At 47.7% G+C, this 26,147-nt stretch overlaps 1 protein-coding gene across 1 annotated transcript in view; it reads left to right on the top strand.

The window, feature by feature from the left end:
* PLPP3 (phospholipid phosphatase 3) overlaps nucleotides 1-26,147 on the top strand; it is a 48,853-nt gene that overhangs the window by 11,323 nt on the left and 11,383 nt on the right. The window contains exons 2-4 of the mRNA XM_082484185.1: nucleotides 15,046-15,203; nucleotides 20,098-20,381; nucleotides 21,151-21,208. Of these exons, the coding sequence (XP_082340311.1) occupies nucleotides 15,046-15,203; nucleotides 20,098-20,381; nucleotides 21,151-21,208 (500 nt within the window). The remainder of the gene's footprint in view (nucleotides 1-15,045; nucleotides 15,204-20,097; nucleotides 20,382-21,150; nucleotides 21,209-26,147) is intronic.

Raw genomic sequence — 26,147 nt, 5'->3', positions numbered from 1 at the left:
TGGGACGCGTCTGGATTGTGGATATAGCATAAAGGGACTTTGCTTTTCCTGTCGCTGAAGTTGTCTGCAAAAGTGGGTGTTGCTTTACGAACGCGGGATGGGGTCCACAGTCTGAAAATCCACCTGCTTAAATGCTCAGCGTTTTGCTTTCACAGAGAAAGATATAACGCTGAGGTCGATTAAAAAGCTAACTGCTAGTGGAAAAACAACTTTTCCCCAATGAAATTGCTTTAAGTCCTGGGCCCGAGGCTGGTTTTGGAGAAGAGGGTTGATTTCTTTTTTTTTTTTTTTTCCTTTGGTGTCGGGGCAAGGTGTGGGGCTGACGTTCCCGTTATCATCCCTTGCTGCAAGGTCTGCCGGGTTTTGCTTCGAGTGGTCACTTAAATTATTGCCGTGGTGCTATTTGTGGGTCGCGGGTGGGTCTGTGCTAGAGCAGAGGTCCTGCCGTGGGAGTACCGCATCTCCTGCCCTTCGTGGGATTGCGGGATTTTGGGGGGCTTGCAAACCCCGAGGGAAACGGGGGACCCTGCTGCATGCCAGGGGCGGTGTGGATGTAGCACTCTTGTCCCCCTGAGCCCGCAGACAGATTGGGGGCTGCAGGAAAACGCATTTATTTTCTGTGTGCAATGAGTGATGGACTTGGAAGTCGCATGGAAAGCTCATGGCAGCAGTTGGAGTCGAAGCCTCTTGGTGGTGCATGGACGGAGCAGACCCCGAGCCTGGGTTTCTCTGAGGAGCGGTGATGCCTTGTCTAGTTTTCTTCCAAATATTCCAGTTTAAAAGAGGTGGGGGGTGGAAAAAGTGTCTCTCCAGCTCACTGGTGTGCCTTAATGTAGGCTACTGAAGGCTGATTAAAGCTATTGTTTAATTAAGGAGAACTTAGCTCCTCTGGTCGAAATTCACGATTAAAGGATCGTTTGAAGTAATTCTGCAATACTTTCTTTTTCTTTTTTTTTCTTTTTTTTTTTTTTTTTTGTTTATTTTTCCCCTCCTCTCTTCTTTAACGTGAAGAAAGTTCCTAGCACTGTACGTGCCCCAGCACCGAGGGTTTGAACGCTATTACAGGACCGCAAACCTGCTGGCGAATCTGGCCGCTGCCAAAGCATCTGAACATTAAAAAGCCCTGCAGAGGGGTGGGAGGGAGTTCAATCTCAGGATACGCTGATTTGGAAAGGGAATCCAAACAAAGAGGCTTTTCAGCAGAGGCTGAGGCTTGGCTTCTCTCAAGGGCAGTTTGGGCTTGGGGAAGCATCCGGGAGGCGGCGAGCGGAGCAGGAGTACATGAGCTGGATGCCGCGCGGTGTAAGGTTTCCCAGCACAGCGCGGTTTTGTGTTACAGGCTGGGGAACTGGCTGCAAGGGCTCCTCTCTTTTCTTTTTCTTTTTTTTTTTTTTTTCTTCTCCTTTTATTTCTGTTGGAAACAAAGGGGAGGTTTAGGCTTTTTTCTTTTTTTTTTTTTTTTCTTTCTTTCTTTTTTTTTTTTTTTTTAATAAAGGTTCCCATCCCCACCTCCCCTGCAGGTTTGGCAATGCCTCTCGCTGTTCGGTGCTGGAGGGGGACCCGTCGGTGTCTCCGACCTGGAGAAACCCTTTGCTGGATCCCAAGCTGGCCTTGCAGGGGCACTTTATTTTGGTCAGAAAGCACAGCCTGCTCACAGGCTCACGCCGGGCGGACAGGGTGCCGGGCGGACAGGCACGTCCTAAAGAAGAATTGGACTCAGATAAGGAGAAGTGAAATGAGGTGGATGCTGGAGCATCTTCTTCATAGCAGGAGGGAATGTGAAGCGGGATGTGCGTCTGCCGGGTTCCCTGTTCCCACGGCAGCCCCGTCCCTCGCAGTGGCACCTCCGAGTGCCACCACGCTCTCGAAGTGCCAGGAAGCACCGAGCAGGGAGGAGGTGCTACCAACCATCCCAACCAACCAGTTGGGTTTTCTTTTTTATAGGCACCAGATGGTTTTAATAGAGGAAAGCTGAACTTCTTATGACCCTTCCCCACAGACGTTGTTTGTTGTTTTGCAATTGTGGCCAGGACAAAACCATGTCCCAGAACCTGCCCTGAGTGCGAGACCTTGGTGCCTGGTGCCTTCTTCTCCCACCCCACCGTGAGCCCCCCTCTCCTGCTGCCCCCACGCTTCTCTCCCTGCAAATGATCTGGGGGAAGCGGCTGGGCATGAAAGACTTGAGGCTTTCCACTGGTTAAAGAGATTAGCAAGAGTACAAATTGGAAGAAACTGAAACATCTAAAAGCAAAGCGCAAGGAAGCAATAAAATGTCAGGCCATGTTTTCCCTTCTGCTTGATTAAAAATTCTCCTGATAAGCAAGAAAGCTTTCATGGCTGGACAAGACCTGTATCGTGTCAAACACAGTGAAAGGTTTATTAGAAGGATAAAGCGGTGCAGAGCATTGGGTTGTGCTCACAGCCCTTCTGGCGTTGAGTTATCCCCCAGGGCTGAAGGTGTTTTGCAATGGTACGGGAGCAAGAAGTGGGATGGAGGAACCCCTTCTCCTATGGAGAGGGGAAATTCTATGGAAATGGGGATGCTTAGAGGGGAGAGTGGGAGACATGGGTGTCTGTGTGCTGAACAACTGTTGGAAAAATTCACGTAGAAATTGGCTGTTGGGAAAAGCTGTATGACAAAGGTAAAGAAAGAAGAGCAAAAGCCATCAAATTATTGCTAGTGAGGGTCTCTGGGTGTTATATGTATATCCATAGTGGACCCAAACCCATGATTTTTAAGTGTGTAGTTGTCCTGTGGCTGGTACCTTTGGGAGCAGTGTTACATCAGGGCTGACCATCTCTATAAATTCCCTCTTGCTCCCCCTGTTTACAGTCTCATTTCTGCCCAGGAACATCAAACCTCCAGTAAATCTGAAGTTATGCCCATCTCACCGCTCTGGGGACAGGAGACCACCGAGGTGCTGCAGACTGGTGGTGGCTGGGAGAGGTTCAGTGGACTTGCCTTGGCTTTTGGAAAGTAGAAAATGAAGCAGAAGAAGGAAATGAGGGCTGGGTCTCCCGCTCTTCATGGGAAAACCAGCAGTGGTGGCAAACCAGCACGTTTGGAGATCTACTCCGAGTCTGTGCCAAGATGCTCCACCGGGCCCGTGGTTTCCCCTTAGCTTGAGAAATCTGTTTGGGGATCAAACACAAGACAAGAATGAAGAAGCAGGAAAACAAAAGGTTTGCTTCCGTGCCGTTGTGTTTGATTTCCCAAGGTTTTAATTGCCAAGAGCTGCATTGGGAGCCAGCTGGCTGCAAAGGGATGCAAATACCAAGTAAGAGAAGAAGGGCTTTTTTTTTTCCTTTTTTTTTTTTTTTTTTTTTTTTTGCCTGAGGGTCCAATAACTCCTATATTTTCCTGCAGAAGATACAATTCGTATACGTTCCCCCCCCTCCCCCAAATGTGAATTATCGTGTTTAGGTACCTGCTTTCTCAGCTTTTCCAGCTGCTGTTAAAGCTCCTGCTGTTACTGTTTTACTGCCTGTAGGAGTAAGAGGGTGCAAGCGGCAGCAAAGGCAGGTATGGAGTGCAAATTGTATCTCAGTTTTAGAGTTTTTCCTCCTTGGAGCAGATAAGTATACTGTATTTTCCCTTTGTATAAAGCAAATGGTTCAACTTGCAAGTCCTTGGCCCATGCACTGTGAGGGATGCTGATGCACAGTGACGGCAGGATCAGGCCCACCAGTGTGTGGCCTGGGAACAGGCTGGACAATCCTGGTTTTGCTGCCAAAACCTTACTTGTACAATAAGTCAAAAAAAAAAAAAAAAAAAAAAAAAGGAAAAAAGGCCAGCTTAAAAAAAAAAATAATAACAATAAAGCATGGGATATTTGGCACGCCGGTTGTATAAATCTCAACATTAGCTACCTGTGAATCATCCAGCAGCATGTTAATTGGTACCCCTCGGTAGATGAGGATTTGGCATCAGGTCTGCATGTAATTACAAGCCACACACAGAAGGACACAGGCAGCTAATGAACTCCTGCCAAACTCCAGCTCCGCTTCTGCGGCTTTTGAAGTTCGCTGGTCTTTCAGCGTTTTGTATAGTAAGCACTGAAAGGCATCAAATCACTCCTTTGACAGGGTTTAGAAAGGGTCGGTTTGTTGAATAACTGAGTCTCTCCAAACTCCCATCGGAGAACTAGAGCATCTATAGGCGCCTTTCTCAACAGAGCAGTAAATAGGCTGGAAATAGAGGACACCCCCGACGAGCTGCTGAGCTCCCGCCTTGCTGACCGGAGCCAGCGGGCTCCGGTTGCCACGATGGACTGCAAGAAAAGAAACTATTTCCATTTAAAAAAATCTTTCAAAACAACTCTACTTGATGGTACGGGTTTTTTTCCCAAGCTTTAAAGTGTTTAAAACGGAGCGCAAAGGGGGTTGTGGCGTGTCGCATGGGTCTGCGGTGCAACGATGGAGGTGGTAAAGGGGTTTTTGGAGGGTTTCTGCCCTGTTGGAGGGCAAGTTGTTTTTTTGTTGTTTTTTTTTTTGTGATGCTGGATTTGGAAGTTTGTGGTGCTCTTCTGTGGATGCTTTGTTGCCGGGATTGGATTTGAGCCCGAGCCCCTCTCCTCTGAGGTGACAAAGGGAGTTGTTGTTGAGATAAAAACAATTTCCATGAAAACCTGCGTTTTTCAGGCGAACATACCAGGCGGGTTTCGTGGCAGTACCATGGTGAAGAGGAATAATGCAACTTGGCACGAAGCCCTTCCAAAAAAAAAAAAAAAAAAGTGGGGGGGGGGGAGTGTTGGAGGAAACAGAAGAGCCTTTGTCAAAATTAACTGCAATAAAGAGAAAGGGACTGCTATTCCCTTGGGCTTCTTTAACCTTTTTTTTTTTTTTTCCCCCCAATTTATTCACACGTTCCTTGACAGCAGGGCACAGCATTGTTACAGGGGTCTGGAAGGGGAAATCGGGAGTTATCCTTTTTTTTTTTGTTTGTTTTAAAAAGCGCGGTACACGTTGCGTCCCTCGAGTCGGCGTGAATAGCGGCTTGGCCGTTGCCTGTGCCGTTTGGATCTGACCCGATTTATACCGTCCCCTAAGGAAAAAGGGCCATGAAATGTCACCTGGCTGCAAAACGCAGCCGTGGCGGGGAGGTTTGGGCTGTGCGTGGGAAAGGGGCTGTTGTGACAGCGGGTGTGACGAGGTGGACGTGCCCGCGGTGGCCGGCCCCTGTGCTCGCAGAAGAGGGTGGTGAAGTTTTAGGTGTCGCTGTGACGCTGCCGCGTCACCTGGATTCGCGGAATACGCGGTTTCTCGGGGAGATATAAAGCACCCAGAAGTCTGAGATGGTGTGCAGCGCGGAACCATGCTGTGCCAAAAAACGTCTCCATTTAACTTTCGGCAGGACCCAAATAATTCAAAGGGTCTCGTCCGGGTGCAGTTGGGTCAGGGTAGGTAAGTCCTTGTGAGCAGCGTTAGGGTGGGCACCTCTGTCACTGCGGGTGATGGATTGCCACCAAAATATCCCATTCCCAGCTGCTTTCCACCAAAGTAAGTCGAATTTCGGCGGGCAGCATGGCCGAGGCAGCAGCCGTTGCACCTCCGCCTTCCCCTGCAAAGTTTCCCCTCCCTGAATACAAAGCTATTTTAACTAGGAGCATGATTTTTTTTATTTCTTCATTTATTTTAATGTCACCTGCCTACCATCGCCATCTCAGTTATATTATGCATTGCTATCCATTAGGGTGCCGCTCTGTGCAGTAACTGCAGTCAAAACGCAGAGGAGGGAGAAAAGAGAGAATATTACAGCTTTTTAACCCACGGGTGAATAGGCAAAGCCTCGCTGAGCTCTGCTCTAGGGACCACCGAGATCAAACCCCCATCGCTTGAAGGGCCTTTGGATCGTTTCCACCTATGCTCAGGGTTGGGTTGGTTTTTTTTGGGTTTTTTTTTTTTTTTTTTTTGCCTTTCAGCACTGCGTACCGTGCATTATATCCTGGAAACTCTACCGAATCTCGACTACCGAGGGGGGAAAAGTTTCATTTCCAGTTAATCAAGGGAGTTGTGTAATACCATTTTCTCCTGGGGAACTTCCAGAAAAAAAAGAAAAGAGGAGAGGGAGGTGGGGGGGAAAAGGAGGGTATTATATAAAGCAAGTATATTAAGAGGAAATAAATTATGAATTAAAAGTGATTAGTGAACTTTTAAGGAAGAGGTCAGAAGTGCCTTTTGGACTACAAACTTTTTAAGCTTTCAGTGCTTGTATTCGGTTACAGAGTTATAACCCGGCCTTATTTGTGCAGGTGGCTGCTGCTTCAAATCCGAAGAAGGATTTTGCATGTACAATAGGTACATTGACAGAACTGGGTCAGAAAGCTGCTCGCGGAGGGCTTCGGTGCCGCGGACACAGGCTTTGCCGCCTCCTGCACAGGGGCAGTTGCTCCCAAAAACGTGCTTAATTACGGCTGCAGTGCCTGGCCAGGATGCTCTGGGAAGGGGGAAAGGAAGCTTGGGAAGTTCAACAGATGCTTTTCTTTTTTTTTTTTTTTTAAAGGGACCTGGTGTTGACCAGGTGAACTGGCTTTAATTTGCTTCAAAAGCTTTGTGACTTCGTTGATTTAAGAATCATAGAATGGCTTAGGTTGGAAAGGACCTTGGAGATCATCTAGATCCATCCCCACTGCCATGGACAGGGACACCTCCCACCAGCCCAGGTTGCTCAAAGCCCCGTCCAACCTGGCCTTGAACGCCTCCAGGGATGGGGCAGCCACAGCTTCTCTGGGCAACCTGGGCCAGGGGCTCACCACCCTCATTGTAAAATATTTCTTCCTGACATCTAATCTAAATCTACTTTCTTCCCGTTTGAAGCCATAACCCTTCATCCTGTCACTATATGCCCTTCTAAAAAGTCTCTCCCCAGCTTTCCTGTAGGCCCCTTTTAGGTGCTGGAAGGGGCTCTAAGGTCTCCCCGGAGCCTTCTCTTCTCCAGGCTGAACAACCCCAACTCTCTCAGCCTGTCCTCATGGGAGAGGTGCTTCAGCCCTCTGACCATCTTTGTGGCCCTCCTCTGGACCTGCTCCAACAGGTCCATGTCCTTCTTATGCTGAGGACTCCAAAGCTGGAGGCAGTACTCCAGGTGGGGTCTCACCTAAGCGGAGTAGAGGGGGAAAATAATCAAGAGAATATTGTTGACTACATCGCACTGGCTGCAGTTTTGTATTTCCACTCGGTCGTCTTAGATTTCCTCCTGGCTGCGCAAAGAGGAGGGCCAGGGCTTGTACGTGGTGGTGTTTGGGGGCAGTAAGCTGAGATAAGGGGTCTCTGCTTGATATTTTATATATTAAAATAACAGCTACAGCCCACAAATCTTTCCTCTTGTGTAGAGGTTGATGGAGTGGAGCAGCTTTGTTATTACAGGGGGAAATATGAGGGTTCCCACAGCCATTGTGTGCCAGTGAGAAGACGGGAAGGAAGGGGAGCAGCAATTCTGCTCCTTCTTACATCAGTTTGGAAGAAAGGTTCTAGATTTCCCCCAAAGAAATGGGGTCTCAGGGCCCTTTTCTGCAGCATTGGTGTTGCCGGGGCCGCGCAGTGGTCTGAGCCCTTCCTCGAAGGCAGAGCCCGGAGGAGCCGTGGCGAGGCAGGGCTTGTTCCAAACCCCGCTGACCGGCAGAATAAACCGTGTTCGCTTCGTTTGTAATTGAAAACATAATAGTCACCACAGTGTATTTTTCACACGATCCATTTGCAGAGTTCAGACGCATATTTAATTTTTTTTTTTTTCCTCCCTCTATTCAGGCCGGGGTCATCCTAGGTCAGGCTCGTCGTACCTGTGAGATCTTCCAAAGCACTTGGATGTATAGAGGTGCCTCAAAAGATCCTGACGCGTTGGGGTTTTCACAGCGTGTTGCGTTTTATTCCTTGCTCTAGACAATGTCAAATTATGGCTTTGTTTCCCTCATGTTTGACTGGAGTTGGCTCAGGGTTCCCGTTGATAATGTCTTTTTTATATTTGCCCTCTCTAACTTTTTCTGGTTGGCTAGTCTGGCTTAAATCTGTTTTACCCCACAAATGCAGGATTTTATATGCATGTAGGTATCGTGGCTTGGATAAGACCTTTTGCTCTTGTCAATGCATTTTTTTTAGGTATTAAAAATATATGGGCACTTTAATATAAAGCTCTTTTTCATCAGCTCATGCCAAACTCCCAGGAGGAACAACATAAAACACTTCTTAGAAATCCCTTCTCTTTCTTCCTTTGTACGTGGGGTTTACCTCTGGAAATAGGTAACAGGTACTCTCTAAAAGAGCGGTGTTTCTCCCAGCAAAACCAATGGCAGCACTCCCGTTCATCTGGAGCTCTTGGAGCGCAGGGCTGGCACATTGTGCTCCATCCGCTTGAGGAAGCGTTTCTACCAAGGTTTCGAATCCAGAGGAATTTCGAATCCATGAGAATAATTAGACATTCAGTTTAAAGTATCTGTGACCGAGAGATTTTCTATAATATTGTCTCAGGATGGTTGGGTCGGTAGGTGTGTGCCAGGCTACACAGGGCTGGATTTACTGCAAAGGATGGGTATGTCTCTGGGTGATGGGTTTGGGCAGCAGGTAGAGGTATCTGTCATTCCCGCTGCCTTTTACAGGTTCCTTTTAGAGGCACTTCTCAAATACCGCTGCAGCTTGGGGTCGTCAATGTTATAGGGTTGTCCATGTAGAAAATGAATATTCTTGGCTTTCTTCTGGTTTGCTATCGCGCTAGCAGGCATGAGAAGGCATTTTGCCCAGCGTTCCTGAATAACCAGTTCTTAAAAAAACAAAAACAAAGCAAACAAAAAACCCCCAAAAGTAAGAACCCAGAAAATACCACCATCTAGGTCAAAATGAGCCTGTCCTTGCTCACTCCTGGACTCCGTAGAAGCTGGTTGATCTAAAAATGGTGAGGTTTATGTTGAAGTTCCTATGGTTTGGCTGAAATTCAATTAATAATAATGAAGTGGACTAAAATGTCGTCCTCTTGATAGAAAGGACACCAGACAGACTGACGTAGGTAGGCACAAAGGTTAGTGCGAGTTACGTGGAAGAACCTACAGCAAGTAGAAAATTAACTGATGCCTTGGATTTTGTGGAAATCAGCCCATTTTTGTCCTAGAACTTTTCCAAACGGGTCAAATTGGAGAAATGCAATATACGCTGATCCTTGTTTCTAGGTTCTTTAGGACTCTAAAGCAGGTACCTGTTCTACAGTAAAGTCTAGGGTTTGTTTGTGTGTTTACAGAATTCTCTATCCTTATGTGTCTGTGTAGCTGAGAGTAGTGGAACTGTAATAGACTTGAATGGGAATGTGTTTTGCAAACACAGGTATTAGCTGTGTTTCCAAAATACAGGCAGATGCACAGAGCAGTCTTCTGGACTGCTGGAACCAAGGTGAAGAACAATTAAGACTGAGCAAGTAATAAAACGCAGAGTCGAAGGTACTCTGTATTTCTGATGTTCGACTAGATGTTGCGACATATGGGCATCGAGTATCCAGATTCAGGCAAAAACCATTGGGAAGGAGGCATATCGCTGACTTTTTCAAGACCTTGAAAATCCTAACGTAATGGGTTTGGCTACCGCTGGGTTGTGGATCAGGTCCCTTGAGACTATTTTTTGGTTGACCGAGTTTCTACCCCTCCTTCCCCCACCTATTTTTGTTGGTGTTGGTGCAGAATCGGGCCCTATTGTGATTGTCAGCATGTGCCTGATAGGATGGAAATATGGAAATACTTCTGTTCTTTGTGTTATTAAGTTTTATCTATGCGTGTATATGTATATACACGCACAGATGATGTCAACTGGCTTCAAGAGTTGCTCAGTCTTGCAGCAGCTGCCAAGACTGATCCGCAGTGCTGCAATTCTTCTCTAAAAGTTGGGAAGCCCACTTTTAAAGCCCCAATAAAAGGCTACTGTAGGCTAATCTAGTTTTTATGCATTTTAAAACATGTACTAATGTTGTAAACCAAAAAAGGTTTATATGTACCCAAGATCAGCCACTAAGTACTTCAAATAGAAGGCCCACCGCTTGTAGGTACCCAAATATTTACAGAGCGTGTCTTGAATGAGGAATTAGATGCCCTGCTCAGCCCTGCCAAATTATTTTATGACCTTTTTCACTTATTTAGATAGATGTCTAATCTACCGAAACCTTTAAAACACGCCCAGGGCCTGGACATTGGCAGCCAAACACATCACAGAGCGCTTGTTAGAAATTACCATTGCTTTGTTGAGATAGCCAGCAACATCCCACTGACCTGCAGGGTTGAAAGAAGAAGGATTTAGTGGAGAAAAAAAAAAAAAAAAAACAACCCAACCTCCATCAAAACCAAACATTAAAAAAAAAAGAAAAAAAAAAAAAAGAAAAGAAAAAGCAAAGACCGAGAGGGTGTTTAATTTAGTGCAAAGGTGAAGGTTGGGCTGGGAAGATGAGAGCTGCATGGGTGGGTCACTGCTGAAATACCTCTTAGCTTCCTCTCCTTCCGTGGCTTTTCCAATGGGTGGCCAACGAAAGCTTATCCCCTGTTTAAAAATCTTTTTTTTTTTTTTTTTCCCCCCATTAAATCTGCACAAGCGTTACCTTTTCAAAGACCAGGAGATTCAAAGCGCTGTACCCAACACAGAGCCCTTTTTTTTTTTTTTTTTTTTTTTTTCTTTTTTTTTTTTTCCTTCTGCCTTTGATTTTATGCGCATTTCAAACTGGTCAGAGAGTACAGGAGGGCTTTGCAAGGGTTTTTGTTCAGCCTTGGTGGTGGTGGGGTTTTAGCTTTCGTGCTGCCAGCCTTCCCAGGATTATTGCCTATTAATTGCCTCTTAATAAAGGTGCTAACCAAGGAAAGGAATATTTTTACCTTGGTGCTAGATTCCCAAACTTGATTGGCTTTATTAAATGGAAAGACAAATAAATTTAAACCCTGTGCTGAGATATCTTAGCATAGGACACCAGTGGTTAGAGGTCACCGAGTCACTTGGACTTCCTCCCAACAAAAGCAACATCATTTTTCAGTGTCCAACCCCACGACGTCCCGCCGTGCCTCGCACAATTCGTTAGCGTCCACACCTGCGCCGTGCCGCTCCGACCGGGGCCGACCCTGTTTGGATGGGGCAGGATCAGTCCCCAAGAGCTTTCTGTTATGCTCATGGTTCGGAGCCCTGTTTGATCTCCTCTAGCATAATTAGATAAAAGCATGTGGTTGGGATTTCCTTCTTCTGTTATTAAAGCAAAAAAAAAATCCCCTTTATAAAAGGAAAAAAACCCTTTCCTTCACCTTGTGGAGGATGTTACAATTCAGAAGATAATCTCAGCTCCATTTACCTTTTTTTTTTGCATGGGAATAAGCATGTTCTGTGCTTTAGTTTCCTCTCTCTGCGAGATGGGGCTAACAGCGCTTCTCTGGTTGCGCAGTCTCATATGGATGTGCCAGGGTTGCCTCTGTGCCTTAGGGTATGGTCCACAGGCTGCCGTGTAATTTCTCAGCATGGAGATACCAGTATGAAGGAGGACGTGAGGTCCTTCTACAGTGTTTGTTAAGATTTTGCTATAGGTCTGTACACGTAGGTGGGGCGTAGCCGCAGACAAAATGGCCAAATAGGACCATTTTTGGGAAAGAGTGACCACCCCCCAGATCACTGTAATTTTTTGCCTGCTGTGTAGGTCTATTGCTCGCGTCAATGCAAGTCACCATTCGTGACTTTCTGAAACATATCTGTTGTATTCTCACCGGTTTTGTACCGTGGGTAAGGATGGGAAGTGGTGGAGGTGGAAAACTTATCACCTTTACGGGGTTCAGCTGTTGAATTTGTAGATGCAAATCACTGCAGCCAGGGATGCGTAACCGGAATTTCCTATTAAACTGCTGTAATTGGAGAGGTGGACTGGGGCAGAAGAGGTGATGAGGCCAGATGTACCATCTTCGTGGTACAACCTCCACTCTGCTTGCCTTCCATTTCCAAGGGCGCCGGGGCTGTAGCCCCACTCCTGGATACCTTTGTCGCCGGCAGATCTCCTAGTGTGAATAATGTCTCTGTGGCGTTTTGCAGAGGGATCTCAAAGGCATCTCCCTCCACATTTAATTTTGTGTCTTCTTCCAGACTTCCCTCCGTAGCGTTTTTCTGCAAAACCCATTCTCTGGCTGCCTTTTGGCGTTGCGACAGGCTGCTCCGTGCTGGAACCCCCTTGCCAAAAAAATTGTGGGTGGTGACCTAGTCACTTAGAGAACCCGTCCTCTAAGAAATAACCTTGTGGAAGAAGAACCGTCTTGAGCACGATTTACCGTTTGCTGTGGGCTGGGGTCTTCTCTTCCTTGGGTAATTGCAGCTGAAAGAGCAGCCTCTTGCCCAGCCCTCGAAAATCAAAGGCATGTTATGTCTTCTAAGTAATATCCGTTCAGCTAGGGAGAGTATGTTTATGTTTCTCATGCTTAAAAAAAAAAAAAAAAAGGGGGGGGTGGGGTGGGGGAGAAAGGGGAGGGGAAAAAAGGGAATCTGAGGTTACTGTTTTGCTGGAAAAATGTCAAGACTTGATTGGCAATATCCCGCTAAACCACAAGTTTGTAGGAGAGAAAACAAAACCATTGGATTTTGCAAACTATGCCTATGCGCACTTTAAGAAAATGTATACCATATAGGTCAGTTATGCTCTTATTATAGCTGTGGCGAGCGTACGTATAATTGAAGCGCGGAAATACTACCCCATGCTGTTCAATGAATGAAGGGAAAACAAATCTTTATTATTCCTGGGTTCACATAATATATAGGAACACTATTGTCTGTCTTTTTTTTTTTTTTTTTTTCCTTTTTTTAAAGCCAGTTTTAGCTTTCAGATGTATTTTATTGTCTGTGGGAACATGTGTTTTACAGACCTGTCATGTGAAAGCTATTAACAAGAGGAACTGGAGAAATAACAATAAGCCACGTAACCGTGGCATGTCTACTCCCCGAGTTCAACTGTTACGCCGCTGCTTCAAGTGCATGTGAAATTGGATCGCGCCGAGCGACGTTAGCTCTTCTCCTGCAATTTTTCATTGGGAAACTTAAAAAAAAAAAAAAAAAAAAAAAAAAAAAATCCTTAAGTGGTCTATTAATATCAGATTGCTGGCATCAGAGGCACGTTTCGGGGCCAAGCTGGCTAGGCATCAAAATGGTTAAATAGTGGAACGGAGATCAACTGGATTCACACGAGATGTCCGATTTTTATTTACCGAATCTGAGCTGGGCAGGCGGTTCTGAAACCTTTCTGCGCTGGTTCTCACGTGTGGTGGAAACCATCCTGCCCTGCCAAGCACCGCGGGGCCCAGCATTTGCAATTAACCCGTTTCTGTGGTTTTTAGAGAGGATCTGCGAAGGGTCCTGAGCAGTGGCCCTGGTCATTCTTGGGTACCTGAGAGGCTTCAGGTCTGTGTGTGGTTGTCCCTGCTCACAGATGATGGAGATTTTCCTATTTCTTAAGACTAGCAAACACCAGCCGGTAATGCTGGATTAGGCAAATCTCTTAAGATGTAGGAAAAGGAGCCAAAATGGATTGCGCAAAGTGAAATAGAGAAAGTGGTTCACGTGGAGATGCTTCACGTCATCATTATTTTGATGACACTTTTTAACTCCCTGGATGGTACCTTTGCTAATCACATCTAGCAGACTGTGATCACTAAAAGCGTACTGTGGACAAATTTTGGTCCAACCCGACGGCACTTCATTATTTTTTATTTTATTTTATTTTTTAATTTTAGAAGGAGAAACCCTCTGACGTCTTAGACGTCTTGCTGTGTAAACAAACCCACAGATACTTAAGCAAGTTAGTGGTCGACAAATATTCCTTTGTGCTTTCTGGAGGATCTGGGTGTGAGACCTTTTGTCTTGGCCCAGGGACAGCCTGAACCGCCGTGCGTTTGTTTTTGCCTCACCTGGGTTTCGCTCTGCAAGTGGGAGGAGGGTTTCCTGTACCTTGCGGTTTGTGATTTACTCTGAACGTGGGTTTCAGGGAACTGCTGGGGCCTTGGTTTTGGTGGGGATGTGCTGTTCTTCTCCATGATGGGCTTAAGAGCAAAGATGGATGGGGAAACTGAAGCAAAGGGAAGGAGGGTGTCCTGCCCAAGGTAACATTGTGGCTGGAAAATACCCCGGGGCTCTCCTTCCAGGTTTGAGGCAACACTTTATTTCTCTGAAATGCTTAGAAGAATACGGAGTTACACACGTGCAGCGATTTCGAGGTGTCTCCTCCATAGTGTGTCCTAAGCCATCACCCGGTGGTTTTGAGCACGTCTGCTCCATGCTTGGTGCAAAGGTCCAGCCGAGCTGTGCAGACGCAGCTCTCTCGCTCAAGGGGTTCACAAACAGCGCTTAAACCCAGATTTGACATGGCTTTAACGTGACTGAAGGTGCAACAGGCTCTGATGGGAGTTCAGCAGCTCTCGCGGACGGGCTGGTCGGGCGCGTGCTCCGCTTCCCCTTGCACGGATGGGTCAAGGATGGGTGTCCCGCAGCTGCTCAGAGCATGTAGCCTTGTGGCATCAGTAGGTACAAACATACATATACCCTATAAATACAGAGAGGAGGGAGGCGAGGAAGGCTTCAAAGGCATAAAAGTGATGGGGCTGGAGTGTAGCTGGGCTGCCCAGGCAGGAGAAGCTGTGCTGACACTTGATCCTTCAGTGTTTGTTTGCAGAGCTCCGGGCTGCCCTGCCACGGGGCGCTCGGCAGAGCATCGGGCCCTCCCCGGAGAAAAGTGCCAGATTCGTTTTCATGGCTTTTTGCAGAGGGATTGCTTTCGGGGTCCGTTCCTGTAAGTTAATATTTGCAACGCACAAGGCTTAACTGAAACCAGGCGGTGCAGACATCTGATAACCATAACAGAGGAGATGCTTTTTTCCCGCAAGAGCAACTTGGAAAAACAAATCCCAATGCTATTCCCTTTGGAAAGATAGCAATATGAAAAGAAAAGCGTTGAGGAACAGTGCTGCGTGGTTTGCAAGGGGTTTTCTAGTTGGGTCTTTTTTTTTTTTTTTTTTTTTCATTTTGTATTTGCCTGTGTTGCTGATGGGTTTGGTTATTGTCTCCCCTTCTTCCTAGCCGGGTTGCCCTTCCTCATCATTGAAACCAGCACAATCCAGCCCTACCAGCGGGGCTTCTACTGCGACGATGACAGCATCAGGTACCCGCTGAAGACGATGGAGACGATCAATGACGCAGTGCTGTGTGCTGCGGGCATCCTCATCGCCATCCTCGCCGTAAGTACCACCTCCAAAAACTCCTCTCCTGTCCCTTGGGCATCCCCGACGGCTTTTTGTCACCTCTTTAGCTGATGGCACCGACGTCCCGTCGGCGTTGGGGTTTTAACGCGGTCTTGCTGGTGTGTCCATTCTATCGACGGAGGCGCGCACATCTCCTCTGTGATTATCTGGCTTCCGCGTGAGCATGGAGCAGTAAACATTTGCAAATGAAAGCTTGTAATGGGAGGAATGAGATTACTCTTGAAGCCCATAAACAGGCCCAAAGCTGTTTGGGCAAGTCTCTGAGCACCACAAGAGCTTTTTCACCCTCCGGTATGAGTTCAGGGTAGAAGCAAAAAGACTTGAGTGTCAATAAGGACTTGGCATGGTTTGCCCTTATTCAAATAACTCTTGGTATTTGCCTATTTTATAACGTTAAAAAAAAAAAAAAAAAAAAAAAAGAAAGGATACATCTTTTCAGCTAACCAGTGCCTGGAAAAGTTTCACAGGCTAGTATTAGATTTTTAAGAGATTGTATATTACAGCCATATTAACAAGACAATTAAAACCTTCCACGGGGAGTGTTTTCCCAGAGTTCTCACTGCAAAAAGTAGCTAATGCACCACTTTCCCAATGACCTCCTCATTTCTCTTTTTGCTGCCAGCTTTCCTAGAGCGGTGCTAGGAAACGATTGCACGGTAAGAGCTTTATATGTCAGCCAAAAAGCTGAATTCAGCCCATGGAGCTGAGCCTCCTTATGCCAGCACATATCTGGTGCTGGGGCAGAAGGCATGAGCTTCTCCTGGCTGTTGGTTAAGCACTTCCAGCTGAAGATTAAATTCCCCTCTGAAAAGTACCTACATTTTCCTTCTTACCTGCTGCCAGCACAGTTCAGGTGCTTTCCCAGAGATGCTGCCTTCCTCTTGGTCCTTCATCTGGGAGGGATGGAGATGGAGAGGTCAGGAGCGCTTGTTCCCCTCTTGGCTTTCATCTTTCCTCGTAGGAGCAATGTCACGGCCAATAGGTATTTTAGCGTGGCACGGTGCCTGCTTTGGTAATACCCCATCCTCAGTCTTGCTGCTTCGTGCTGTGAATATCTCCGTCGTTTCCCGATCTCTCCATCGTTTCCTGACCACATACGCTCACTTAGCAAAGTAGGTCCCCAAAACTGCCTTCTTCCTATACCCCCTCCTTCCTCAAAACAAGCCTGAAAGGTGCCAGACCCCCAATTCTATAAACACGGCAGAATTTTACCCTGCAGGTGAATAACCCCCGAGTGTGGAAAAGCCATAAAAGCGAAATGAAAAAGCCTCTCATTTTCGCATTATTGCCTGAGCTATCGGCACGCCGGCTCCATGCGGAGTGCGCTTCTGATCAGTAATGAGGCGGTGGCAAATACAGGAGTTGGAGCAGAAACTGGAAACATAATCAGCTGCCTATGTGATCCATCAGCTTTCTACCACGAAACAGCAGGTCAATTAAAAGAGAAAGAAAATCCCCAAAGAATTAGATGTTTCTGCCCTGGTTTCGCTGTGCCCACAACAAATGTAACTTAATAAGGTAAATTCAAAAGCTCGGTTATTTGCTGTTGAGTGATACAAATAGCTAACGAGGAATTGAAGCAACAGATTTCTTTGCTATGGCAGCACGCATGGAAAATTCAAGTCAGCCTGACCTCCTTTTCTTTTTTCAGATGTAACCCAGATACCAGAATTACTGTAGCATAATAGGAATTCCTTCCAAATCCACAAAGCACTGACTCCGCTCCTCTCGCTCACAATGTTTGCCTTCGGAAGGCAGGACGGCGCTTATGAGGACTTCCAGGGAGCTGGCGTCTTGGATGGCGCGGCCAAAATTTCACGCCCTCGCTTTACGTGGTGTCTTGGGCAATCTAGCCCGGGGTAAAAGGTCCGGGTCATGTTTTAAATGGCTTGAGGACACCCGGAGTGCTCGTTAAGTAAACAGCAGAGATGAAGCCTTTTGCTTCAATCGGGGTGTGAGAGGATATGCGTTTGGTTTTAATACCTATATATTTACTGACTTTAGGCAAATTTCCGTGCCGATGACCCTGGAGAGGCTCTTGCCCCCGGGCTGTGCGCTCTCGCATCTCTCCTGACTGCTCTTCCTGCTGGAAGATGGTTAATTTGCTCATCATGGGCACAGAAGCACGTTGATGGTCCCTGGGATGGCCAGAGGAAGGTGACATTTTCCTCTTCCCGAACCTCATTTGGGTACTGCTGCTGTGGTGCCCCATGTCCCCACACCCAACAGCTCTCGAAAGCCTGTGAAAAATACCTAAAAAAAAATTTAATTTCCTAGATGATCTGAGTTACGTGGCTGGATTCCTGGTTGTTTTACAGTTGAAGGTGATAGGCTTCGATGTGATTAGACACAGAGAATGTTACACCAGAGACATAAGTGATTAGAAAAGCTCTAAAAGTAATTACAGGCTAATTGGATTGCTGGCGATACCTTATGATAACGATAAAATGGGCACGACAAGCAAATGTCTGCAAAAGGCATTCACAGACAGAAAAGTTTGATAGTGGCTTCTCTCTAGTGACCGTCTTTCTTAAATGTGTGTGACAGTGCCCCAGGAGCTGTGGCCATCGTATAGGTATGGCATATGTCCCACGCCGATGGCTCGCCAGAAGTGCATGGCATAAGAAGAGCTCAATATCTTTTAAGACTTGCTGTTTTGTTTTGGGTTTGGTTTGGTTTTGTTTTTTTTTTTTTCAGGATGTCCTTTCAGTTCGTGCACATCTGTGCTGCATTAGTTTTCCACCGTCCTGCTTTATCTGGGACGGCACTGCCAAAAAACCAACTTTACCCAATTTTTAGCTTCTCATTAAGGTTGAGCCATGGCCTTGACTAAGCGGGGAGGGTTCATGGCTGCCCAGCAGCCTGTTAGCGAGGGAATGAAGTCTCCAATTTACAATCTGCTACATGTGTGCAATTACCCAGACCACCAACGGTGAGAGAAAAATATTAATCCCCAGACTTTTGTTGGTCCCTGTTTAAAATGGTCACACGCCTTTCCCAGGCCAAGAGCCTTGGGTTTACACGCATTTGTTTGTGAGTTTGGAGTAATGGCCCATCCGCCGGTATCAGATGGCATCCTTCCTCCAGCCTGTCTCCCTTCTGCAAAAGCCGTGGGTTTTGAGCCTTGTGGCTCCCCTCGTTTCAAATTTAGGCTTTCAGAGGCTGCAGCTGGTGGCCGTGGCCTCGTGCAGGACCATCCATGTTTATCTGGAACACCCTGGAGTTGCCTCCTGCCGGAGGAGCAGGAGATGCTCCAACCTCCCTCAGCGGTTCTCATGCCAGTAGATTTCCTGGCTGCCAGCTTGTGCCGGAAGGCGGTCCCAAATGGAGATAAACCATGGTCTTTGGAGTCTGAGAGGATTAAAACCATGCTGGAGCCAGTTAGCTGCAGCTCCCCAGACAACTCTCGGTCACCACCAGATTTGCAAGAGTAAATCTCAGCGGTGACACGTAAACCCCGGATGGCAGAACGGCCACCCCAAGTACTTCTGCGCACGGTAGAGCGTTTGGCCTTTATTTTTTATTATTGTAGCTGTATCTCTCTTTGATAAAGCTGCAATTTCAGCTGCCTTAGGTCAACCTTTGTTTTTTCAAGCCGTGGTACGAGTGAGTTCAAACAATGATACAGCTTCATCTCCTCTTAGTCTAATTGCCATACTTTTCCAGTTTATTAGTTTCCAAAGGTTGTGCCAAGCTTTTAAAAAAGGTAGGCAGGGGAGCCTCCTCTCCTGCATGCCTCTGGCAGGCTGCCACGCCGGGAGGAATATTGCTGGCTGCTCCAGAAAGGGATTAACATGAAGGCATTTTTCCTGACAGTTAATTTTACATATCGCGGCTCTTGTGACTAGAGAGGGGCAGGGATGAGGGGGCGGCTGGAGGAAAAAAAAAAAAAAAAAACCAACCAAAAAAAACCCAAACCAACCAACCCCAACAAAAAAAACCCGCCTCGATTTATTACTCGGGTATAAAAACATTTAAAGTAATGAATGAAATCCTAAAGCTGTAAATCTGCAGCTCAAAACCTAGGTGTGTAACGTGACGGAGAACAATTTAAGCCTTTGCCTCTTTGGGAGAGGTGAGACATTTGGACTTCATTTCACGGCCTGATTTTCATTAACCCGCCTTTTAAGAGTCGGGATTATGAGAAGCCGAGTTCTGCGCTCCCTGACGGTGATTTATGGTGATATTGTCAAAGCCCAACACCCCCGTCACAAGGAATACATAACTTGCTGCCACGCAATGGCGAGACCCCTTGAAATGCCCAGAAATAGCTGGCCTTTACAGAGGCTTTGAGCAGCTTGGATTGGGTCTGGCGGTGGCGAATTTGGGGCCAAAATCTGAAAAGTTTGGGGCTTTCTGAGTGTTCCTGTGTGTTCGTGGTTTGCAGAGAGGCAGATAAGCAGGTCGTTCATTTGTTTTCTTCCAAAATCAGTTTGATAAGAGGGTAGTGGATCTGGCTTCTCCTTTCCAAACACACACTAATTCTTTATCTGGTTTATGTTATTTTTATTTTTTTTTTTTTTTTTTTACTATGCCAGTATAGATTTGGGGCACTATTACGCTCCGTAAAGATACGACAAAGCGCTAAACCAAAATCCAGCTTTTCTTCTTTCTTATTGTCGATGGCTTTTTTTTTTTTTTTTTTCCATAAACAACATTTCGAGCAGTGCGATCTCTTCCTGAGAGGGAAGAGGAGGAGGATGGAGAGGTGCTGGGCTGTGGACTTTGCCTTCCTCGCTGCGGAAGCAGATTCCCGGTTTGAGATGCTCGGAGCACGAAGAGCTCTCTCACCCCTGCATTTGCCACCCATCATTGGTCTTGCGCAGCATCTTTCTCGCTCTCTAACCTCTCCATTGCCTTTCCCCCGCAGATTATAACGGGAGAGCTCTACCGCATCCACTACCTGAAGGAGAAGTCGCACTCCTTTATCCAGAACCCCTACGTGGCTGCTCTCTACAAGCAGGTGGGCTGCTTCGTTTTCGGCTGCGCCATCAGCCAGTCTTTCACAGACATTGCCAAAGTGTCCGTCGGGCGCTTGCGGCCGCATTTCCTGGAAGTTTGCGATTTGGATTTCTCCACCATCAACTGCGCGAAGGGAGTTTACATCCAAAACTACACCTGCCGGGGAAGCGACAGCAAGGTCCAGGAAGCCAGGTGAGAGCCCGTGGTGTCAAAGCGATGGGTTGCCACCACCCAAACGGTGTCTCACGCCAAATACGTCTCGGGGTTTCTCTGCCAGCAATAGATGATTCAAACGCTACTTTCTCTGCGCAGGCTGTAACTCCGTCTGCCAGCGACGGGCAGTTTCCCTTGGGAATTGCGGGACTTGGCTGAATATTTCTTTTCCTTTCTCTTTACCTCCTACGCTGTTGTTTCCCTGAGTGGTTGCTCAACGTGGGAATCCACCCTAAAGCTGAGCTCATGGTGAGCGGCTCGAGCTGTCCCACGCGGCCGGAGCAGAGGGCTTCCCCTCCAAGAAGTCTCCACGCAGGCAGGGCTGCCAGCGCCTCCCCTTCGAGCTCTATCAAATCCATCAGATGCTCAATTTTGCCATTTCCAGGGGTGCGTTTCACATGCCGCAGTTAAGCGACCGGAGAAGTAGCTCGCTTCTTATTTCTTAACGGTTTCCTGGATATTTGAGGCGAGACGATGAGTTATCGGGCTATCCTGGAAATAACTGCTGTCCCACGAGTAGACCAGGAAGGGACGAACAATGCGAGCATCCTGCCCATCCGTTCGCTTTCTGCCTCCCGGGCGAGCGGGGCGGATAATGGGGGGGTTTTATAACCCGAAAGATTGGGAGTGGTGGGTCCCTCTGCTTTCGCACCTTCATGGTAGCAGCAGGCAAGTCGCCATATTTCATGTACAATTATACTACCGAAGATTATAGCGGCTGGTTCTTAGCACCTGCTTTGTTTTGCAGGAAATCCTTCTTCTCCGGGCACGCGTCCTTCTCCCTCTACACCATGCTGTATTTGGTGGTAAGTAACCTCAGCCTTGCTTAAGATTGAGCTGATTTATCCCCTGTCCCCCTTTCCCGAGGCGCTCGCCCGCATTCGGTAGCAGTAACGGCATGATGAGTGTGGGAGTTAGAGGGTCAGTTGGAAAACACAAAAAGAGCCTCAACAACCCGGTGGTGAAAAGACCCCAAATAACACTTCAGGGGCTGAGAGGATGGAGACTCCGGGGGTGATAGCTGAGCTGTGCAGCTTTGGGATAGAGCCAGGGCTGCGATTAAATCTCAATCCTACTAAATCTGTGGACGACCCGAGCAATTTTGTTCACCCCGCGTTGTGGTTTCCATTGGGGAGAGTTTTGGGGTGAGCCAAAAGGTTGCATCGATGGAGAGGGAAGATGCGCCGTCGCGGCTCTGTCCGGGGAGGGGGCAGGGAGGGATGAAGGCTGGTTCCCAAATGTGCCGGCGGAGCAGGTGGAGCAGCCTCTGCCCGCCGGGATCCGGTGCGGAGGGCTGGGACTTGTTTTTCTTTGTCGGTGAGAAATGGCTCTACCCTTCCTGCGCCGGGGCTGGGGCCGGGGCGGCTGCCAAGGTGCTTCCTGCCGGGGCTGCGGGAGGCACGCTGCCCGCTCTCCCCCCCACCCCCCTCCCGGGGGGGGCTGGACCTGCACCCAGGCTTTTGGGGGGGTCTGGATAGTGATTTGCTATTTTTTTTTAATTATTAATTTATTTTTTTTTTAATTATTAATTTAAAAGAAAAAAATAAATCGGGAGCAAGGTTTCAGATTCCTTTCGAAATTTGTGCTCCCCCTGTCCCCCCGTTCCCATAAGCTCAGACTAGCAAGCAAAGAAGCGTGGCACCGATTGAAACTTTAAACATGAGCTTTTATTTATCTATGAGCAGTGCTTCTCTCCACCCCTTTACCCTCTGAAAAGATAAGTTGTCACTGCTCCCTCCTGCCTCTTCATCCCTGGATTCCCCCTCCCCGGGAGCAGTTTCTGTAATTTAATGACTAAGTTTTCCAAGCTGTTGGGGGCAGAGTGTTAAATTACTTTCCTCGTTTTCCCCCTTATTTTTTTGTTCTTGGAAAACTTTTGGATTTCTTCTCGGCAAACATTTTGGCCGTTTCCTCCCAGCTGCCTTACAATGCAGAGCCGCCCCAGTGATGCTTCACAGGAGGATCAGCCCTCCACCACCACGGCCATCGCAAAACTTTCTGAGCTGAGTTTGGAAACCGTCACTCGCACCGGCATTTATTTATTTCCGAGAAGATCTGCGAGTAGTCAGATAAGTCAGCCCCGAGATGCTTTCAAAGCCTGGCATCCGGAACCAGCGAGGGCTGCCAGTCCCTGTTAAGTCAGTGGTGGTTTCTTTCCAAATCCTCAGCAAGATTTGGGTTGTCCTTCCAGGTTCTTTTTTTTTTTTTTTTTTTTTTTTTTTCTTGGGAGATGCTCCTCCAGGGCCTTTTTGGAAGCCAAGCCGATGCTTTACCTTTTTCACAGGATCGTGCCCTCAACCATCCTTCAGGGCAGGGGACCAAATGGGGGGGCTGTTCCCAGTTAGGCAAGTGCTTGCCCCCTCCGAGTGTTCCCACCCCGCTCACCTTGGCAGTGGCTGACCAAAGCCGCTGGGGCTTGACCCTGCTTCCGCGCAGACCGTCTTTCTTCGCCAGGTTCTTTCCGTGTTTTCCTAAAAAGCCAGTGGTTATGGAGCAAGGGAGAAATGGAACAGCCTGTGGCAGCACAGGGGGGGGGTAGCCGGTGGACAGTGGTAGGAGGTGCACTGGAGACCCCAAAACTACTTTGCACTAATGCCTGCTGCCTGATTTTCTTTTTAACTTCGTGGCAGGCTTCAAAACTGACGTTTAGCTCCTGTGTAATGCTTTGGAGCAGAAAGTTCTCTCTGATCTCTCTTTGCTGCCCTTCCCCATCCCCATATGGGAGCACTCGAGCTATCGGCAGCCTCTGCCTTTCTCCCTGCCTGGTCTGGGACAACAGGATGCTTCACTTATCCCTCTCCATGGAGGGGTTTTGACCCCCAGTCTCTTAAGAATGATTTTATTTTATTTTTTAACCTGTCCCAAAATTGGGATAAGGTTGGTAGCAGCTCCATCTGACCAGCTGCTCAGTTGCCATGTGCCTTTAAAAAGTCAGGGGAAAAAATCACGCCAAGTGTTCGGTCACAAATTGAAGGGAGAAAAAGGCAACTTGAGAAAAGACAGTGTGGTGTGGTGCGTATCGGAGGTGAGGAAATGATGATCAGAAGGGTCTTCTCCAACCTTAATGATTCTGTGATTCTAATTTGTCTCACAGCGCCATGGTCTCCGTCACTCCGGCTCCTCGGCCGCTGCCAGGACCTGAACGAGAAATCTCTTAGAAAAAGGGAGGCAGAAAATCTGTCATGTTGGAGAGGCTGGCAATACCCCCAAATAATTAAAACGTTTTAAAAAAAAAAAAAAAATGAGGTTATAACAACCCAGAGGGCTTTTATTTAATGCGAAATAAACCCTGGTCTCTCACCCAGCTTGGTGATTGAGTGGGTTTTCGGAAGCCTGGTTAGAAACGTGGCAGCATCCACCACGCCAGCACCTGCAGGAGGTGGGTTTGATGGATTTAATCAGGGAATCATCTCAATCAAAACAAAACCCAGTTGTTCTTCGGTTCCTGGGAAGCGAGGGCTGTGCCTCAGCAGGTTGCTGCCGACGCTTTGGGTACCGGGAGTTTGCCGGGAGCTTTTGCAGAGTGGGGTTATTGGTGGGGCTGAGCGAGTGCTGCGGAGGCTTGGCTGATGGGCCACGTCCTGAGTGCATTCCCTATTAAACAATACTTCATATTTCAAGGATAAGTCACTTCCCGTCTTTCCTGGCGTGCCCTGGCTTCACTCTTGGAGCCCGTTCTGAATTATAAAGTTTTCACGTTTGCCTCACCTGATGGAGACGGGTGCCAGAAGGCTTTAGTCGGTCTATTAAAAGATACCTGGATTCCCACGCATCCTACGGAGCTTCGCCTGCACCGTGGGGCTGGATGTGGCCAGTGGATGGGTGACCATGGCTTCCCCATCACCCGGCGCAGCAGCAGTACCCAGCAAGGAGAAGCAGTTCGGCCATGGGCTCCCGGTAGGAAAACACGGACAGATGCCAAGCCCCGCAGGGCTTTGGGGGAAAAGTCCTAGGGAAAGGCAATTGCAACATGGTAAAATCCCCTGGGATTTAGTTCTAAACACTGAGACTTCAGGGCTAAGTTTCTCGCAGCCTTCTTGTCACCGACAATACTCAATTAACATCAGGCCTTTGTATAAAAAAATTTAAAAGGGGAAATTACGCTTGGGTAATCCTCTTTGTCTTAATTTTCCTTGCTTTGTTGCTCCTTGGCTGAGTGGGTCCGTAATACATATTTATAGCAGGCTGAGGAAAGAGGAGGTACGTAACAGCTTATTCCACACAGCCCTCTGGACCTGACCCGCACCTCTCGGTTTTGTTTTGTGGGACATGGGGAGTCTTTGCAGAGAACGATGGGGGCTTTCCACCCCCCTCAAGTACGTGAGACCATAATACTGATTTTCTCTTTTTTTTTTTTTATATATATATATATATTTATTTTTTTTTATGGCATGAAGTTGCCTGAAAACTACAGAGGATGCAGAAAAAATAAATTAATATCCAAAAAGCTAAATTAATATCCCTCAGCAAAGTTAGCTGATTCTGGCTAAAAGAAGAGTAAAACAGGGCAGCTCGCCTACTTAACGTGTGTTGGCGGATGAGATGGAAGATGTCAGACCAGACTGGGTTTCGGTGTGTCCTACTCATTTATATGAAGAATTAGAGATGTTGCTGGTTTTCCGTCTCTGGGTGAGCGTGAAGCTTTGCACTGGGGTTTCTTGCTGAAGGGTGGAGAAGGTCCCAGTGCCCTGGTACTGCTGAGTGGTGAGGTGCCCGGGTGAAAGAAACTCCGTGGTGGTTGTGGACTTGGAGTCAAGTGAAGTGGTGACCTAAGCAAGCGAATAAACTGGAATTACATCAGAGGCCAGGGCTGAGGTGTGAACTCCACTGCTGAGCTGATGGGGATATTATTCCCCATGGGGCGGGAGGATGCTGTATGCTCAGTAAAGGCAGGGAAGAGGCAAAGAGCCCATCGTTTTGGTGCTGGGAGGTCTTTGCCCTTCATCTGTCCTTGTCTTCTGGCCAGCTTGGTGCTAAAAGCCGAATTCTGCGGTTCCCCTTCCTCCAGCTGCCTTTGCCCAGCCAGAGCAGTGGATTATGCCGGGGTGAGTTTGGGTTTGAGGGGTTTTGGCCCCATACCGCTTTGGGTACCACTGTGTTTGCAGATGGGGCTGGAGATGGAGGTAACTTCAGGTCAGACAGTCGGAAATAAGACCGGCCGTTTCCCAGAAGGAAACCTTAGCTGTGACTAAGGGACGTGGTTGATGGAGTTCAGCTTGCGGTGGGAAGAGTGTCAAAAAGACGGGATTTCTGGGTGGCAGAAAGCCCCGAGAGGCTGGAGGTGATGTTTTTAGTCCATGTCCTCTGCCAGGTCCTTGATGGATTTGGTTGGGGGTTGTGTGTGGCCACAGGCTGTCCCCACCAGCACTGTGGAAGTCCCCTGGCAGAAGAAGAGCGATGTGATGTCCTTCAAGCCATCTGCTTTGTGGTAACTCAGCCTCTGCCAGGAGACAGCGGATGGAGAGTTCCAAATAACTCCTCGTCTGTGTGATCCCACTTCTTTCCACCCACCCTTGCCCCTGTTGATGCTCCTCCTGACTTTTGCTGCCCTGTGGTGGTCTGTGGTGGAAATAACCCCGGTTGTGGTCTTGTTCCTCCATACCCTCCCAGGAAGAGCTCCATCCAGCCCCACGTTCCCATCCAAATCTGGCCACCCTTAGCAGGCAGCACTTCAGATTTGCTCCCAGGTTTCAAAAAAACCCTGAACAAAACCACCCTTCAAAAGCAGGTTTTCAGATAAATTGC

The sequence above is a fragment of the Vanellus vanellus genome (genome assembly GCF_965231255.1).
Source record: "Vanellus vanellus genome assembly, chromosome: 5".
In the NCBI taxonomy this organism is placed as follows: Eukaryota; Metazoa; Chordata; class Aves; order Charadriiformes; family Charadriidae; genus Vanellus; species Vanellus vanellus.
Note: the sequence above shows the minus strand (reverse complement) of the source record. Positions and strands in the feature narration are given on the sequence as shown.